Genomic DNA, 17,727 nt, shown 5'->3' with positions numbered 1-17,727 from the left:
GGATGTGGTGTATTTAGATTTTCAGAAGACATTTATCAAGATACCACATCAAAAGATGCGAAGAGCTCATTGTATAGGGGGTAACATGTTAACATTGATGGAAGATTGGTTAGCTAACAGGAAACAGAATAGACATAAATGGATCATTTTCGGTTTAGCAAGATGTAACGAGTTGAGTGCCACTGGGATCAGTGCTGGGATCTCAACTATATACTATCTATATTAATGACTTTAATGATGAAAAAATGAAAAATGAAATGAAAATCGTTTATGTCATAAGTAGGCTTCAAATGAAGTTACTGTGAAAAGCTCCTAGTCGCCATATTCCGGTGCCTGTTCGGGGAGGCTGGAACGGGAATTGAATCGTGCTGCTGGCCTGCCTTGGTCTGCTTTAAAAGCCAGGTATTTAGCACTGTGCTAAACCAGCCCCTAATGGGAGAAAATGTATGATAGGACCAAATGTTTGATGAGACCAAATGTATAATAGCTAAGTTTGCTGATGACACAAAGATTGGGAGGAGTCTGCAAAGGCATGTAGATAGGTTAAGTGAGCAGGAAAAACCCCGGCAGATAAGAATACAATGTGGGAAAATTTTAACTTCCTGCCAAAGTGGAGAAGAATAAAAAAGCAGCATATTATTTAAAGGGGGAGCAGCACGATGGCACAGTGGTTAGCACTGCTGCCTCGTGGAGCCGAGGTCCCAAGTTCGATCCCAGCTCTGGGCCACTTACCGTGTGGAGTTTGCACATTCTTCCCGTTTTTGTGTGGGTTTTGCCTCACAACCCAAAGATGTGCAGGGTAGGTGGATTGGCCACGCTAAATTGCCCCTTAATTGGAAAAAATGAATTGGGCGTTCAAAATTTATTTTTAAAATTTATTATTTAAATGGAACGAAATTGCAGAACTCACTGGCACAGTGGGATCTGGATGTCCTCGTGTGTGAATCACAAAGTTAGTATGCAGGATCAGCAAGTGATGAGGAAGGTTGTAGTTTATTGCAAGGGGAATGGAATATAAAAGTTAGGATGTTTTGCTTCAGTTGTATTGGGTATCGGCAAGAACACAGCTAGAGTACGGTGGACAGTTTTGGTCTCTTTATTTAAGGAAGGTAATAATTGCATCAGAAGCAGTTTTGAGAAGGTTCAATTAATTGATTCCTGGGATAAGGAGTTATCCTGAGGAAAAGGTTGGACCGGTATCCATTGTAGTTTTGAGGAAGGAGAGATGATCTTATTGAAACAAATAAGGCCCTGAGAGGACTTCACAGGGTGGATGCTGAATGGCTTAAATTGGTTAAATTAATTTGACACAAGACTTGCTGCCAGGAGGCAAGCCCGCATGCTGTTAGCCTGCGATCAATTTCAATCACATGCCCAGTAGGAAAAGGTAGCGATCCAATGTAATTCCACATTATGTACTCCATTGCCTATTCATTTAATAAATACCAGAGCGAAGGGAAATAAATAAACAAATAACTACATTTTTGAAGAAAGTTACAGGATGAAATTCGATTTTTCATCTCAAGAATAATGCGCCAATTGGATACCAAAATTGATTTCAAAGGGATTAGATGGTGAAGTTCTCTGGATGAATGAAGATGACCAAAGTGACCAGCTCAAGAGAGGTATTGATTAGGGACCAGAGCAAGTTGCTTTTTTGTCATCTCAGTTCAAGAGTTACAGAATCGGCCAATGGTTACAGCACAGAAGAATGCCACATGGCCTGTTGGGTGTGTGCTGGCTCTACAAAGGAATAATTTGCCTCGTGTCATTTCCCTGCCTCCTCCTCGTGGCTTTGCACATACTTCCTGTTCAGATAATAATCTAATTCCCTCTGTCATGCTTCAATTCAATCTACCTCCACACCATAATCCCCTCTCAACCATCCCTCCTCCTCCCAGGAAAACAGTTCCAACATGTCCGATCTATCTGCGTAACTGAAGTTTCTCATGAAATTTTATGCACCCCCTTGAATGCCTTCACAGCCTTTCTAAAGTATGGTGCCCAGACCTGAACCAGTATTCGATGTAAATTTAACACAACTTGCGTGCTTTTGTACTTCATGATCCTATTAAGAAAGCATATGTTTTATTAACTGCGCCCTCTACCTGTCCTCCCACCTTCAATGACACCTGCACAAACACATCCAGGTCTCTTTGCTCCTACAATCCCTTTCAAATTGTACTCTTTATATTTGATAATGTTCTCCGCGTTCTACCAACCAAAACGAACAAAACAAGTCATGGAAGACGTGATTTGGAAAAAATCCATGAGACATTTATACAGCAGCAATGATTGAAATTCTTTGCAATGACCCCTTTGGTCAAGGCCATCAAGAAATATGCTGCATTAAGTAGGTCACCTCTTAAGAAAGTTCTCCAGTGGATCAAAAGCTGGTAATTATGTCAGATCTTTTGACTGTATATCAGCCCACATAACCCTTTGAATATTAGCTGCAATTCAGTTTTAATAAAACAAAATTCTATATCGTACCTCCAGACAGATACATAAATAATGATTAATAGCAGGAGAGTCAATGAGGAAACTCCACAACCAACGATTAGAGTGACGGAAGGCAGGATCACTTTGTCCATGTTCTAGGAAAAAGCCAGAATAAAGAAATTATCAGAACATCAGTGAACATATTTATGCAATGAATTATCATGGTTTAAAACAAGATGTAACACAAATTTATTTTCCCACAGCAACTTAAGTGCCTCCTCATTTTGGGAAATCACTCTGTTTAATATCATCACACGTTATAGAATTTCTGTCAGTAAAGTTAAGTGCTGTTGAGTCTCTGACATAATAGAAAGAAAATAGAAAGACAAAGACTTGATTTGCGGTTGCATGGGGGCCAGGATGGGGGCCTGTCTAAGATCATTAATTGATTGTGAAAGGAAATAAACTGCGATTTTTCCAGTCAGCACCCAGGTCCCCACAGGTGGCTAGATTCGGTTTAATTGCTTGGAGGCAGAGCAGGGGACTGCGCTCCAGGTAGGCCTCTTGTGCCCATTCCTGTCTGTTTGCATGCTGCAGCAGCCGTGGACAGCCTGTCGAGGGTTGTTCTCCACTGTCCTTTCTGTTAGTTACCTCTCATTGCAACCTGCTGTTGCTTTCGAGTTGCAAGACATCTGATTGGCCCTTTGGTTTCAAGGGCTTGTGTGCCATCCTTAATTAGATGGTGGCTTAATTCTCTGATCATTAGTTGCCCCCCCCCCCCCCGCCCCACTACCCAGCAGAAGCCACAATGAGTTTCCCACAAAACAGAGACTTCTGACCCACCTTTCTGCCCGATGCCATGATTCAGAATCTCAAAGAATTGCCCATATATTTTCTCACAATGGAGCACTTTCAGATAGTTTCTTTTTAATCCAGTTAGAGTATGTGGGCACTGCTGGCTATTCTATTCCTAATTGCCCTTGGAGACGGTGATGGTGAGCTGCCATCTTAAACCGCTGCAGTCCATGTGGTGTAGGTACACCCACAGTGCTGTTAGGGAGGAGTTCCAGGTTTTTGACCCAGCGACAGTGAAGGAATGGCGATATATTTCCAAGTCAGGGTGGTGAGTGACTTGGAGAGGAACCTCCAAGTGGTAGTGTTCCCATGTGTCTGCTGCCCTTAGTCTTCTAGATTATAGTTGTCGCGGGTTTGGAAGGTGTTTCCAAAGGAGCTTTGGTAAGTTCCTGCAGTGCAACTTGTAACTGGTACACATGGCTGACACTGAGCTTCGGTGGTGGAGGGAGTGAATGTGTGCGGGTGAGGTACCAACCAAGTGGGTTGTTTTGTTCTGGATGGTGTTGGACTTCTTGAGTATTGTTGGAGCTGCACTCATCCAGGCAAGTCGGGAGTATTCCATCATACTCCTGAAATGTGGCTTGTGGCTGGACAGATTTTGGGGAGTCAGGAGATGAGTTACTCGCCACAGGATTCCTAGCCTCTGACCTTTTCTTGAAACTACAACACTTCTATGGTTAGTTCGGTTAGGTTTCTGGTCAATGGGGTTCCACAAGATGTTGATAGTGGAGGATCCAGTGATGATAATTCCATTGAAAGTCAAGAGGGGCTAGTTAGAGTTTCTCTTGTTGGAGATTGTCATTACCTGATGCTTGTATGGCATGAATGCAACTTGCCATTTGACATCCTAAGCCTGGGTTTTGTCCAGGTCTTGCTGCATTTGGACATGGACTTTTTCAGTACCCGAGGCAATGCGAATAGTGCTGAACATTGCGCAGTCATCAACCTACATCCCCAATTCTGACCTTTTGATGGAAGTAAGGTCAGTGATAAAGCAGCTGAAGATGTTTGGACCTAGGACATTACCTTAAGGAACTCCTGCTGTAATGTCCTGCAGCTGAGATGCCTGACATCAAACCATTACAGGCAACTTCCTTTGTGTCAGGTATAACTCCAACCAGTGGAGAGTTTCCCCCTGATTCCCAATGACTCCAGTTTTGATAGGGCTCCTTAATGCCATACTCAGTCAAATGCTGCTTTGATGTCAAGGGCAGTAACTTCCACCTCACCTTTGGAATTCAACTCTTTTGTGCATGTTTGAACCAATACTGCAATGAGGTCAGGAACTAAGTGGCCCTGGTGTAACCAAATGTGAGAGTCAGTGAGCAGGTTATTGCAGAGCAAATTCCACCTGATAACGCAGTTGATGGCCCGTTCAATCAATTTTCCGATGATCTTAGACTGATGGCCCCCAAAATGTGTTCACCGAGATTTTTGTTCCCAAAGTTACCAAGCTATTTATATTCCATTTCATTTTAGTACTATCCCTTCTCCTCCAAGTATTGACTCATGGCCTCACATTGCTTTGTTCAAACTGATGTTCTTCATTTTTATGTCTAGTCGATGTAAGAAAATAATCAACTGTGAAATACATCCGGTATCCACACAAATACATTTTCCAGGAAGCATTGAGTTGATATTTTTCTCTTCTCTCGGGCTGGGTGGTCAACCAGAACAACCTCAACTGCTCTTCCAGTGGAAATCACCGTATTGAACACCGAACAGGAATCAAAGCTAGGACCTTCTTGCCTCGTTCAAATTAATGTCAAACTGCTTCTTGAACTTATCCAAACAAGTCATAAGGAAGCATTTTTTAATTAAAACAATGGTAGTAATACCGCCCAGTAGAGGGGAGGTACAATCCTCTACATTTTGCTATCTCTAACGTGCTGAAATCCAAATCACATCCCTGCAAACATTAGGAAGCATCAAGACCCATAGAATCCCTACAATGCAGAAGGAGACCATTCAACCCATCAAATCATAACTGACACAACGAAAGAGCACCCAGGGCAGGTGCTGGGGAGAGTGCAGTTACAACCTAATAGATTTTAGATAACCAGTTTCCATCATAAATGTGAACATAGGAATTACAATAGAAAATAAAGTGACAAGAAATGTCACTCAACCAGGCCCACTTACCCCGCCCTAACCCCATAACCCCACTTAACCTGCACACCTTTGACTGTGAAAGGGAACCAGAGCGCCCAGAGGAAACACGGGGAGAACGTGCAAACTCCACACAGTCACCAAGGCCGGAATTGAACCCGGGTCCCTGGCATTGTGAGCAGTGCTAACCTTTGTGCCACCGGGCTGAGAAATTGCTTCATGATGAGCAGGGAGGGAAAGTCAGACAGAAAACTCCATCTCCCTGTGGGCAGAGTAACACTGAACAGGCTCAGAGCTGGATGTCTGCCCAATGGTACTTAAATAAAAATAAAAATGACAATCAAGTAAGAGGAGAGGTGACTGCATAATCGTCTGATCAATGTACGGTACACCATATCCATTTCTAATATAGAAAGAATCTAATATCCATATACATTTCTTGTCATTTTATTTTCTATTGTCATTCCTATGTTCACATTTATGATGGAAACTGGTTATCTAAAACCTGTTAGGTTGTAGCTGCACTCTCTCCAGTGGAGATGCTGCAATGCCAGCATTGTCACAGTAATTACAGTGTGCAAGTTTACTTCATAGATCTGGGATTCAGGAATCTATAATGGAACACAAAAATAAGGACAGAGTGTACGACTTTGAAACTGGATCCAGAGTGCATCTGTGTTCCCTGATCCAACTGTTCCCTGCTCTCGAACACTGCTTCAACTGAAGACAACACTCGGTCTAGTGCTCCCTGTTGCGCAACGTCACAGTACATTGACTGGTGTAAAAGTAAAAGCTTATACCTAGTAGACATCAATCGTATTTCAGATATCGCATAGTAACAATGAAAACCATCTCAAAAAAGACATTTTTTAAAATATCAGTCCTGATCTGGACACTAGAATTCAAAATTAATTTCAACTGTCCTCTGACTGATGTTGGCAGCTTGTACGTGGCCACTATTTTTTTTGGTTTTCAAGAGTCTACAAAGGGGAACATCACAGCCATGCAGCATACACTGAATTGCTCACAGACAATAACACGGGGCATCACAGTTAAGTAGTGCTGGTCAGAAAGCATTCCATCTTCACAGCACAATCCTTTCTGTAGCAGTGAATTAGGAAAAGTAAGAAAATGGTTAAGGAATAACTAAAAGACTAGAGAGTTATATTTCCCATAAAATGGTGGGGGTATACGGACCATCAAGTACATTAACCTACTTTTTTCCCCACCCTTTTCAATATTGATAAGTCTCGGTGCAATTCTAGCATTTTCTGTTTTTAAATCGAACCAGATCCATGAGGCAACGCATGAGTATCTATCTCACATTGAAAGTGAAGACAAGAAAAAGTTGTCAGAGTGTGGTTACCTTGGAAGCAAAAACAAGTGGCGGAATTTTCTTTACAAAATGCCAAAGGGTGTCATTTTCGGTGAGAAATTTGGTGCGATCCAGAACGCAATTTTCAGGCATTTTTAAAATTGTTTCCCCCCCACCTGGAAAACACCGCACCCGAGGTGCAAAGAATCTAATTCACCTGTCCTGGCCGTTATCTGAACACTTCGATGAAGGATGGCAGCGAGGAAACCAGCTCCTAGATTTACAGAGGGGATCCCTCAGCCATTTTCTGGATGCTGTGGAGGAGACGCGGGCTACAATATACCCTTGGGCTGGCAGAAGGACCTCCAGCATGGTTACAAATCCCTCCTGGGACACAGTGACAGCATGGGGTCAGTACCAGCAGCCTGACCAAGAGAACAGGACTACAATGCAGAAAACGGATGAATGGCCTTCTCTGATCAGCCAAATGAAGTGCTCCCTGTCTCCTCTCTCCACCTTTCTGTCACCCAGATCACACATGCTGCCACCTCACAGGGCTCCAAGACCTAACCTTTCAAAAGCATCCTCAAAATCCGCCTTGGAAGAGATCTCAAAGAAGGGCATGGATAAAGCATCACAGCTATCACCCGCACCATCCACCATCGCAGAGTCACACACCTCAGTGGGTGTACCAGACAGGCAGGCATCTGGGTCATAATCTGGTGAGCACCATCCAGCTTCTGATGCACATCAGGTGGAGGCAAGGGCGCCACAGGGATCGGACAGTCGGAGGTCTGCTGGATCCCAGGACTCAGCTGTGCCCCAGCCAGATACCGTCCGCTGGACAGATTCACCCTTACCTGCTGGAGACGCTCAGTATATTATGATTGATTCAATCTCGTGCAAATCAGGTTCACGTCCTTCCTGTTCCAAAATCTTGCCAGCACAAATCCTGTTTGTGGCCTCTTGTGAGATTTAGCGGCCATGGCGGGATTTGCGCCTATGGCTAACGTGGCCACTAATTCCCACCCAAGATTTGCTTACAGTGAGTATAAATACTAAATGAGTAATGTGTATCTCTTGTCACCAAGAAGAACATGTTGACAATTTTTCAGTAAAGGAGGTCGTAATGGGGATGTGGGAGAGGATAAAAATAGATAGAGAGAGTACTTAAAAAGTTGGCAGTCCGCAAAGTAGAAAAGGTCCAGAGGGATACATCTGAAGTTACTCAGGGACGCAAGGGTGGAATTTGAAAAGGCTCAGATACCACAATCTTCCAATCCTCCTTCAATACAGGTGCAGTGCCAGAGAACTCGAAGATTTCAAATGTTATATTACAGTGTACAATGGATAAACCTGGCATCCAGAGAACAATCAGCTTCAAGTTAATGATGGAAGAAACCGTGAAAGATAATAATGCGGGATAACCTAATTGGCATCTCAAAAATAATTGGTGACTGAGTAGAATTTATGTCAGTTTATTAAGGCAAAATCATGTTTAAGAGCTTAAGACCATAAGACACCGGAGCAGTATTAGGCCACTCGGCCCATCAAGTCTGCTCCGCCATTCAATCATGGCTGATATTTTTCTCATCCACATTCTCCTGCCTTCTCCCCATAACCCCTGATCCCCTTATTAATCAAGAACCTATCTATCTCTGTCTTAAATACACTCAGTGATTTGGCCTTCACAGCCTTCTGTGGCAAAGAGTTCTACAGATCTCCCACCCCCTGGCTAAAGATGAGAATTCCTCCTCATCTCTGTTTTAAAAATTCACCCTATAGTCTGAGATGGTGTCCTCTGGTTCTAGTTTTTCCGACAAGTGGAAACATCTTCTCCACATCCACTCCATCCAGGCCTCGCAGTATCCTGTAAGTTTCACTAACTTACAGGACCTCTCATCCTTCTAAACTCCAACGAGTACTGACCCAGAGTGCTCAACTGTTCCTCATATGACAAGCTCTTTACTCCAGGGATCATTCTTGTGAACCTCCTCTGGACCCTTTCCAAGGCCAGCACAGATACAGGGCCCAAAACTGCTCACAATACTCCAAAAGTGTCTGACCAGAGCCTTATACAGCCTCAGAAGTACATCCCTGGTCTTGTATTCTAGCCCTCTTGACATGAATGCTAACATTGCATTTGCCTTCCTAACTGCCGACTGAACCTGCACGTTAACCTGAAGAGAATCATGAACAAGGACTCCCAAGTCCCTTTGTGCTTCTAATTTCCTTAGCATTTCCCCATTTAGAAAATAATCTCTGCCTCGGTTCCTCCTTGCAAAGTGCATGACCACGTTTCCATATTGTATTCCATCTGCTACTTCTTTGCCCACTCTCCTAGCCTATCCAAGTCCTTCTGCAGTCCGCCTGCTTCCTCAATACTACCTGTCCCTCTGCAGATCTTTGTATCATCTGCAAACTGTGCCTTCAGTTCCTTCTTCCAGATCATTAATGTATATTAATGCATAATGTATATTGTGAAAAGCTGTGGTCCCAGCACCGACCTCTGAGGCACACCAGTAGTCACTGGCTGCCATCCTGAAATAGACCCCTTTATCCCCACTCTCTGCCTCCTGCCAGTCAGCCAATTCTCTATCCATGCCAGGATCTTACCCTTAACACCATGGGCTCTTAATTTAACAGTCTCCTATACAGAACCCTGTCAAAGGCCTTCTGGAAATCTAAATAAACCACGTCCACTGGTTCTCCTTTGTCTAACTTCCTTACTACCTCCTCAAAGAATTCTAACAAATTTTTCAGATATGTCAGGTATGACCTCCCCTTGACGAAGCCGTGCTGACTCAGTCCTATTTTATCATGCATTTCCAAGTACTCCGTGATTTCATCTTTAATAAAGTTTGACCAGCTTGATTAAGTTCTTTGGCGAATGAATGAAGAGAGATGATGAGGTTAGTGTGGCTGATGTTGCACATATAAGATTGTCAAATGGCTTTTGACAAAGTACTATCGTGATTAGACTTTTGTAAAATTGAAGCCAATGGGATTAAAGGGATAGAGTCAAGTTGGTTATGAAACCGGCCAAGGGACAGAAAGCAAAGGGTAGTGGTGAACAGGGGTTTTAACAGATTGAGACCATGGAATCCCTACAGTACAGGAGGCCATTTGACTCATTGAGACTGCACTGACCGTCCAAAAGAGCACCCTACCTAGGATCACTCCCCCATCCTATTCCCATAATCCCGTGCATTGGTCATGGCCAATCCACCTCGCCTGCGCAGTCTTTGGACTGTGGGAGGAAACCAGAGCTCCCGGAGGAAACCCACGCAGACATGATGTGTAAACTCCACACAGTCACCCAAGGCCGGAATCGAACCCGGGTCCTGTGAGGCAACGGTGCTAACCACTATGCCACCATGCCAAGGGAAACGTACAGATGCCCGGGAATCACTATAAGGAACATTGCTCTCTTTGATACAGGAATGGGCAAACATGTGACAAATTAAATTTGACACAGATGGATGAAGTAAAGAATATTGGTAGGAAAAATGAGAGTCAATATGAAAGACAATTTTAATGGAGGTGCAGGATCAGAGGCCCCTGTGGGTAGACGTGCATGAATCTTTGAAGGCAGCAGGTCGAGGTGAGGAGGCTGTTTTAAAGCACGTGGGATCCTTGGCTTTATTAAGGGAGGCATGGAGTACAAAAGCCATGAGAAAACGTTAAAGCATTCATTGGGCCTCAGCTGGAGCATGTGTTCAATTCTTAGTGCCACACTTTAGGAAGCGCGCTAAAGACCTTCGAGAGAGTGCTGCAGACATTTACTCGAATGGTGGCAGGATAAAGGACTTCAGTTATATCGAGAGATTGGAAAAGTTGGGGTTGTTGTCCTTCGAGCAGAGCAAAATGAGAGGAAATTTGATGGAACTGTTGGAAATCATGAATGGTTTTGACAAAGAGTAAAATGAGGCAAAGGTCACAATTCCCTGGAAAATATTTTTAGGGTGGAGGAGAGCGGGAACATTATTCAACATCAATCGGTTCACTTAACAAGGTCCCACTGGCTTCTTGCCGCAAATGACGGCCCGCCAACCAATGCAGCGGCACCGCACTCGCCAGCCCCACCACTAACAAGGTCGAGCAGCACTTAAGCAGAATTTGCTCAGCAAATCCAAGCAAGCTCGGAACAATGCCACCCAGGAGACTGGCCCTATGATTCGGGAATGGGGATCTGTTGAGGTTGCGAGACGCAGTGGAGGCCATGAGGGATGTCCTGTTCCCCCGAGGGTCAGCCAGTGCTGCCTGGGACGAAGTGGCGGTGGCTGTGAGCACCGGGAGTGTGACAAGGGGGACTGGCCTCCAGTGCAGGATAAAGGTCAATGACCTACACCGGGCATCACCGAGTGTGTCGACACAATGATGTAGACCATGGATAACCGCCAGGTTTTGGCAGAGCCAGCTGATGTAGGGGCAGCCGTGGATCAACCAGCTGCCCCTCTGTCCCTATAGGTATCGAGCGGGAGGAGGGAATGCCGGGTGCCAAGCTGGACCCATCCCATGGAATGGCAACAGTGGCCACCAGATCCCCCCCGAGTTCCACCCCTCTGATGAGGCCACAACTCACTGCCAGCACACGGGACAGGGGGGCATGGCTGTGCCTGTGCCACCGACAAGTGAGTCGAGGCCCTCCAGCCCCAGAGCCCCCTTAGGACGCCAGCCAGAGGCATCAAAGGCCATGGACATGGTAAGCAGCTGGCTGCCTCAAACTCAGATGTGCAATCTGGGGACATACCTAGACGTAGCGGTAGAGCTAGGAAGGTAAAGCACATTGAGGATCACTGAGGGCACCGACGGAGGGGGAGGTTGGGGTGGGGGGACAGCACCATCAGAAGAGTGGTGAATTGTCAAACACAATAAACACCCTTGTGCACAAACAGTATGGCGCCTCTGTCACTTTCTTCCATAATGCGGGCTAACCTCTGAACTCTTGGCCCATCTCTCCAGGCATCTCCCCCTCCCCGTGGCACTAACTCACCCTCCGGTCAAGTCCCTGGAGCTGTATTCCATCCCTAGTTGTTCGGATGTTGGCTGCTGCGTGTGAGGTGTTTCCTGCCGCAGTGTTCAGATACAGTGTAATAATAATAATAGCTTTTTGTCACAAATAGGCTTCAATGAAGTTACTGTGAAAAGCCCCCAGTCGCCACATTCCGGCACTTGTTCGGGGAGGCCGGTATGGGAATTGAACCCGCGCTGCTGGTCTTGTTCTGCATTATAAGCCAGCTGTTTAGCCCACTGTGCTAAACCAGCCCCTTTCGGCCAGTTCCCCTGGCCACACTCCCAGTGCCCCAGTGTCCATGGTGTGATTGGGATGCTAGGCAATGACTCCCACATGCTACATGGCCTGCCCACCCATGGGAACCTACTTGGGCTGTGTGCAGTAGCCTTCAGCTGCAAGGCCAGAGGCCTTGGCAGTCGATGGGGGTTATGGGTGGTCAGTGGGGAAAATGGACAGGGACAAGTGTTGCCCCCCGGAAAGATCCATGGGTTGGCATGGTGGTGCCGCAAGCGGTTCCCCTCTGGTTCCCTCCCCCCCCCCCCCCCCCCCCAGCGGCTGGCACCTACCCTCCCATGGTGGCCCACCCCTGCGGAGGGTCTCCCCATTCCCCGTCGAGGACTTGGGTGGCAAGCACAGCGCCCCCGGTCTCTTTGCTTATGAGCAAAGTTGGCTACTCACCTCCTCGGCTCCTCACAGAAGCCCTTCTGCCAGGTTCACATTTTTCAAAAGGAGTACTAATCGGCGCCAGCATGAACACTTGCTGGGGAGGCTGCTAGATATGGAAATAGGGCTTAAGTGGCGATAATTGGTTTCTCGCCACGCTACGGCGAGATCCCATTTTCGCCTACGGAAGCGGGCAGGTTGTTTGGCACCTGGCGCGGTTCTCATTTTCTGCCTCTCCCACTATTCACACCCAAGCTATTTTTACGAGGCAGAACCAAAACAAACTGATTGTAAGTGATTGGCAAAAGAGCCAAAGGTACCAGGTTAATTTGTTTTAAATAACTCAGCAAGTTGTTGTGTCCAAAAGCACCCTGCTACTAACTTTCGAATGGAAATTGGTTAAATTATTGAAGAGAAAACAATTTCCGGGCCAGTGCGGGGGCAGAGAGGGAGGGAAGAGGTGATAGTGGAGATAAACCGATAAGCAAGGTGCAACAGAGAACCGTAGAATCCCGGGTCAGCCCAGTGGCACAGTGGTTAGCACTGCTGCCTCATGGCGCCGAAGTCCCAGGGTCGATCCCGGCTCTGGGTCACTGTCTGTGTGGAGTTTGCACATTCATCCCATGTTTGCATGGGTTTTGCCCCCACAACCCAAAGATGTGCAGGGTAGGTGGATTGGCCACTCTAAATTGCCCCTTAATTGGAAAAAAGAATTGGATATTCTAAATTTATTTAAAAAAATTAAATTAAAATTAGAATCCCAACAGGGCAGAAGAAGGCCAATCAGCCCATTGACTCTGGACCAACCCTCTGAAAGAGCACCTTATCTACCTTACCTAGACCTACCTACCCCCATGATCCAACCTAACATGCATATCCTTGGACACTAAGGGGCAATCAATTTTGCATGGCCAATCCATCTAACCGGCACATTTATGGACTATGGGAGGAAACTGGAGCACCCGGAAGAAAAGCAAGCAGACACGGGGTGAATGTGCAAACTCCACACAGACAGTAACCCAAGGCCGAATTGAGTCTCTGGTGCTGTGAGGCAGAAGTGCTAACCGCTGTGCCACCGTGCATTCTTCATTGAACTGCATTTGGTCTTCAGCCTTTCTCAATGTGTATCAGTTGGATGTGTGAATAGAGCATTGCACATCCAAATTTTCCTCCGTAAACTGTGAAACAAGATGTTGCAAGCAAGTTACAAAGAAGTCTAGACATAGTGGGGGAAAAACTAAGGCAAGTGGCTAGGCCAGGGCCCAGGTTCGATTCCCAGTTGGGGTCACTGTCTGTGTGGAGTCTGCACGCTCTCCACGTGTCTGCATGGGCTTCCTCCGGATGCTCCGGTTTCTTCCCACAATTCCCGAAAGACATGTAGGTTAGGTGAATTGGGCATTTTCTATCTGTGTACCCGAACAGGTGCCAGAATACAAAGAACAAAGAAAAGTGCAGCACAGGAACAGGCCTTTCGGCCCTCTAAGCCTGCACCGACCATGCTGCCCGTCTTAACTAAAATCTTCTGCACTTCCGGGGTACGTATCCGTCTATTACCATCCTATTCATGTATTTGTCAAGATGCCCTTAAACATCACTATCGTCCCTGCTTCCACCACCTCCTCCAGCAGCGGGTTCCAGGCACCCACTACCCTCTGTGTAAAAAAACTTGCCGCATACCTCTTCTCTAAACCTTGCCCCTCGCACCTTAAACCTATGCCCTCTAGTAATTGACCCCTCTACCCTGGGAAAACGTCTGTGGTGACTAGGGGCTTTTCACAGTAACTTCATTGCAGTAAGTCTACTTGTGACAATAAAGATTATTATTAGAACTCAATGTGTGGATGTACACTTCTGATCCGAAAAAGACAATCAGAATATTTTCTTAATGGTGAGACTGGCAGCTAGAGAATAGTGAAGGGCTTTAGGTATCAGTACACAAAATCACTAAAAACGAATGCACAGAGGTGCAAAAGCCATCAAATAATCCAAGAATATGTTGTCCTTTATCTCAAAGGAGTATGGGTGCAATACTTTCAGGGAAGAAAGTCTTGCATTTATCAACATTCTCTCACAATTTCAGACATCCCAAAGCTTTATACAACTAAATTAAGTACTTTTGAAATGTAACCACTGCTGGAATGTAAGGAACGTGCCAGTTAATTGTGCACTGAGCAAGACCAATAAACAGTAATACAACTGAGGGTTTTCTTTCCTTGAACGTTTAATAGCTGAACAACTGAATTTGGTGCGAGGGATGGGGAAGCTGAAGCCCAGTAGCTGGGATTCCTGTAGGATATAGGAGGGCCTGGACACACAGGGAGTGTCTTCGACTGCTTTAAAGGAAAATATTTGTATTTATATGTCCGGGACCCCTCCCACCCAGGCTTTACCCTCTTCCAGCCCCTTCCATCAGGCAGAAGATGCAGAGGTCTGAAGACCCGCTATCCAGACACATGAACAGATTCTTCCCCAAAGCTATTAAACTCCTCAACGATTCACCCTCGGATTGATCTGTTCCCTGTAAGAACACTGGGCTGGGTTCTCCAATAATGGGGCTGTGTCCCCACACCAGTGTAAAAACTCTGGCATTTCGCTCTGGACTTTCCTTCAGAAGCTGTGGCTGCGGATATGGGGCCTTGCACTTCCGGTCGGGAGTCCACGCATGCGCATGGCGCTGGCCTACACCGGCCACCCTGTGGGGCATGGCGGACCTGGACCACGGAGCAGCACCAAAAACGTAGCCCCCCCCCCCCCCCCCCCCCCCCCGCCCGCCCCCCTCAAAGATAATCACACGCATCCGTGGATCCGTGATGCCCAATCGCTCCCCTGGCCGTCCACGAGGCCTCCCCTGGTGTACGATCCACCCGTCCCCCCACTAACGACGGATAGGTGGTTGGAAACAGGGACTGTTTAGCACACTGGGCTAAATCGCTGGCTTTGAAAGCAGACCAAGCAGGCCAGCAGCACGGTTCAATTCCCGTAACAGCCTCCCCGAACAGGCGCCGGAATGTGGCGACTAGGGGCTTTTCACAGTAACTTCATTGAAGTCTACTCGTGACAATAAGCGATTTTCATTTCATTTCATTTTTTTCACATGCCGTCGGGAACTCGGCCGGTTTTGCGCGGAGAATGGTGGGGGGTGGGGGTGGGGGGGCTCTGTCAATGGCACCCTACCCGCGGCGCGTAGTTCGCACTCAAGAGATTCCCGAGGGTTGCTCAGGATACCGTAGAATTGCGGGAGCGGCGCCGGTCAAAATTCCTTGTTTGACGACCATTCTCCGCCCCCGCACCAAACGCGATTTCGGCACGGAGGCTCGGAGAATCCAGCCCATTAGTCACAATGCCCTATGTATTTACTTTGTTTGGCCCTTATTCCGCACTGTAACCAATCACTATTAGTCGATGTAATATTCATCAATGCACTTTGTCGATTATTCCTTTTTTGTCTACTGTGTACGTACTGTGTACGTTCCCGTGGCCGCAGAAAATTATTTTTCACTGTACATGTGACAATAAATCAATCAATCAATCAATGTGCATCATGATTTCAAGATATCCCAAAGCACTTTACCATCAATGAAGTACTTCTGAAATGTAGTCAATATTGTAATATAGGGACATACTTAGCAAAGTTCCACAAACAACAATGAGATTAATGCTAAAATAATCAAAACATTTTATGTTGTGGCTGAGCGAGCAAGGTTGGCCAGGAAGTTGAAAGTATACCTTGCTTTACTTCAAATTATGCTACGGGGTTTTCTGAACACGAGAGCACAGACAGAGCCTGATCCAAATGACGGCACCTCCAATACTGCAGTGCTCCCTCAGTATTTGAGTGAAGTATCAGGCTGGATTATGTGCGCAAATTTCGGGAGCAAGAATTCAACCCACAACCTTCAGACATGGGGGTGCTAACTGTAGGTCAAGACTGCAGTTGTACATAGCCTCAAACAGGTCCCAACTGGGGGACTCTATTCAGTTTTTGGAACCATGCTCAGGAAAAAGATTCAGTAGGTTCTTGATTAATAAGGGGATCAGGGATTATGGGAGAAGGCAGGAGAATGGGGATGAGAAAATATCAGCTATGATTGAATGGCAGAGCAGATTCAATGGGCCAAGTGGCCTAATTCTGCTCCTATGTCTTCTGGTCTTCAGGATTCAGTGCAAAATCAACAGAATGATGCCAGTGCATAAAGGGTTAAATCACAAATTTCTGAATGATGTCAGCATTCCTTTTAGTTCAAAAGGTTGAGAGTGATCTTTTCAAGATCTTTAAAATGATTAAGAAATTTGATAGGTTAAATAAAGGGATTTTTTTTCTGGTTAATCAATGTTAATTACTAAAGCTACATTATTTAGGAGTGAATTCAGGAAGCACATATTTACCATAAATCTTAGAGTGGAAATCTGGAATTGTCTTCACCAAAATCTATGGGTGCTGAATTAATTGCAATTTTGAAGACTCCAAATGATATATTTCCAAAGATAAGGTGATACAGAGATATGGAGGAAAGGCAGGGAATTGGAGATAATGTACCAATCAGCCATTATTTAACAGGATAGCAGAACAGGCTCAAGGAGCTGCATGGCTATGATGTGTTCTTTTCTTCCAATGAACTTTGGGGCTTTGAAGCTTTATTTTATCACCAAGAGACTGAAGAAAGAAAGACCGACAGCTGAAAAAAGCAAACAAGCTCCCCATGTGAGAAATCTAAACAACTAACTGCCTTGCATTCACGATCAGACCATAGTTAAGTGAGTGATTGTGATGAATATATCTTTCAGTGATAGGAAGGAAATTTTATAATTGGTTTTCGGTCAAACTAGGTCTGTGAAAGAACACCATATTGACATCAAAATCCACACTTGACTGGCACAGACACTGGTAATGAGTGACCCTCAAAGTTAAAGTACCATTACACAACATGGCGAGTTCATGAATTCAAAGGCAAAAAAAAGCAATTGTTTTGAGACACTCCATATACTGTCATTGCTTTCAACTTTCAAACTAATCAACAGAGCAGAAAAACACTGCTGGAAAGCTTGAACTAATTCCAAATCAATTGCATCCAGTCATTTTTTACCCCCTCTGTGTTTCTTTCCCAGGGGCATTTCAAGACTATGATTGAAAGTTGCTGCTACAAGGCTATTGCTCACACACGCGCGAGAGCATCGGCCGTTCACATTTTCCATGGTGGGGGAGGGTGTGGGCGGAGAAATGGGAAATTGTTTGACATCCATTTAACATCTCTATTTAACAGTAGCACAGCTAACATCAGGATCTCAACAGTTTAATGGGATCAATTGTGTGTGTCAAGATGGTTAT

General features: G+C 45.6%; 1 protein-coding gene across 10 annotated transcripts in view; it reads right to left on the bottom strand.

Moving 5' to 3' along the window:
• Positions 1-17,727, bottom strand: part of adgrb1a (adhesion G protein-coupled receptor B1a) — an 846,604-nt gene that overhangs the window by 195,950 nt on the left and 632,927 nt on the right. For all 10 annotated transcript variants that reach the window (XM_038808775.1, XM_038808774.1, XM_038808778.1 and 7 more), the window contains one exon: positions 2,494-2,597. In XM_038808775.1, the coding sequence (XP_038664703.1) occupies positions 2,494-2,597 (104 nt within the window). The remainder of the gene's footprint in view (positions 1-2,493; positions 2,598-17,727) is intronic.

This window comes from Scyliorhinus canicula, chromosome 10 (assembly GCF_902713615.1).
Source record: "Scyliorhinus canicula chromosome 10, sScyCan1.1, whole genome shotgun sequence".
NCBI lineage: Eukaryota > Metazoa > Chordata > Chondrichthyes > Carcharhiniformes > Scyliorhinidae > Scyliorhinus > Scyliorhinus canicula.
Note: the sequence above shows the minus strand (reverse complement) of the source record. Positions and strands in the feature narration are given on the sequence as shown.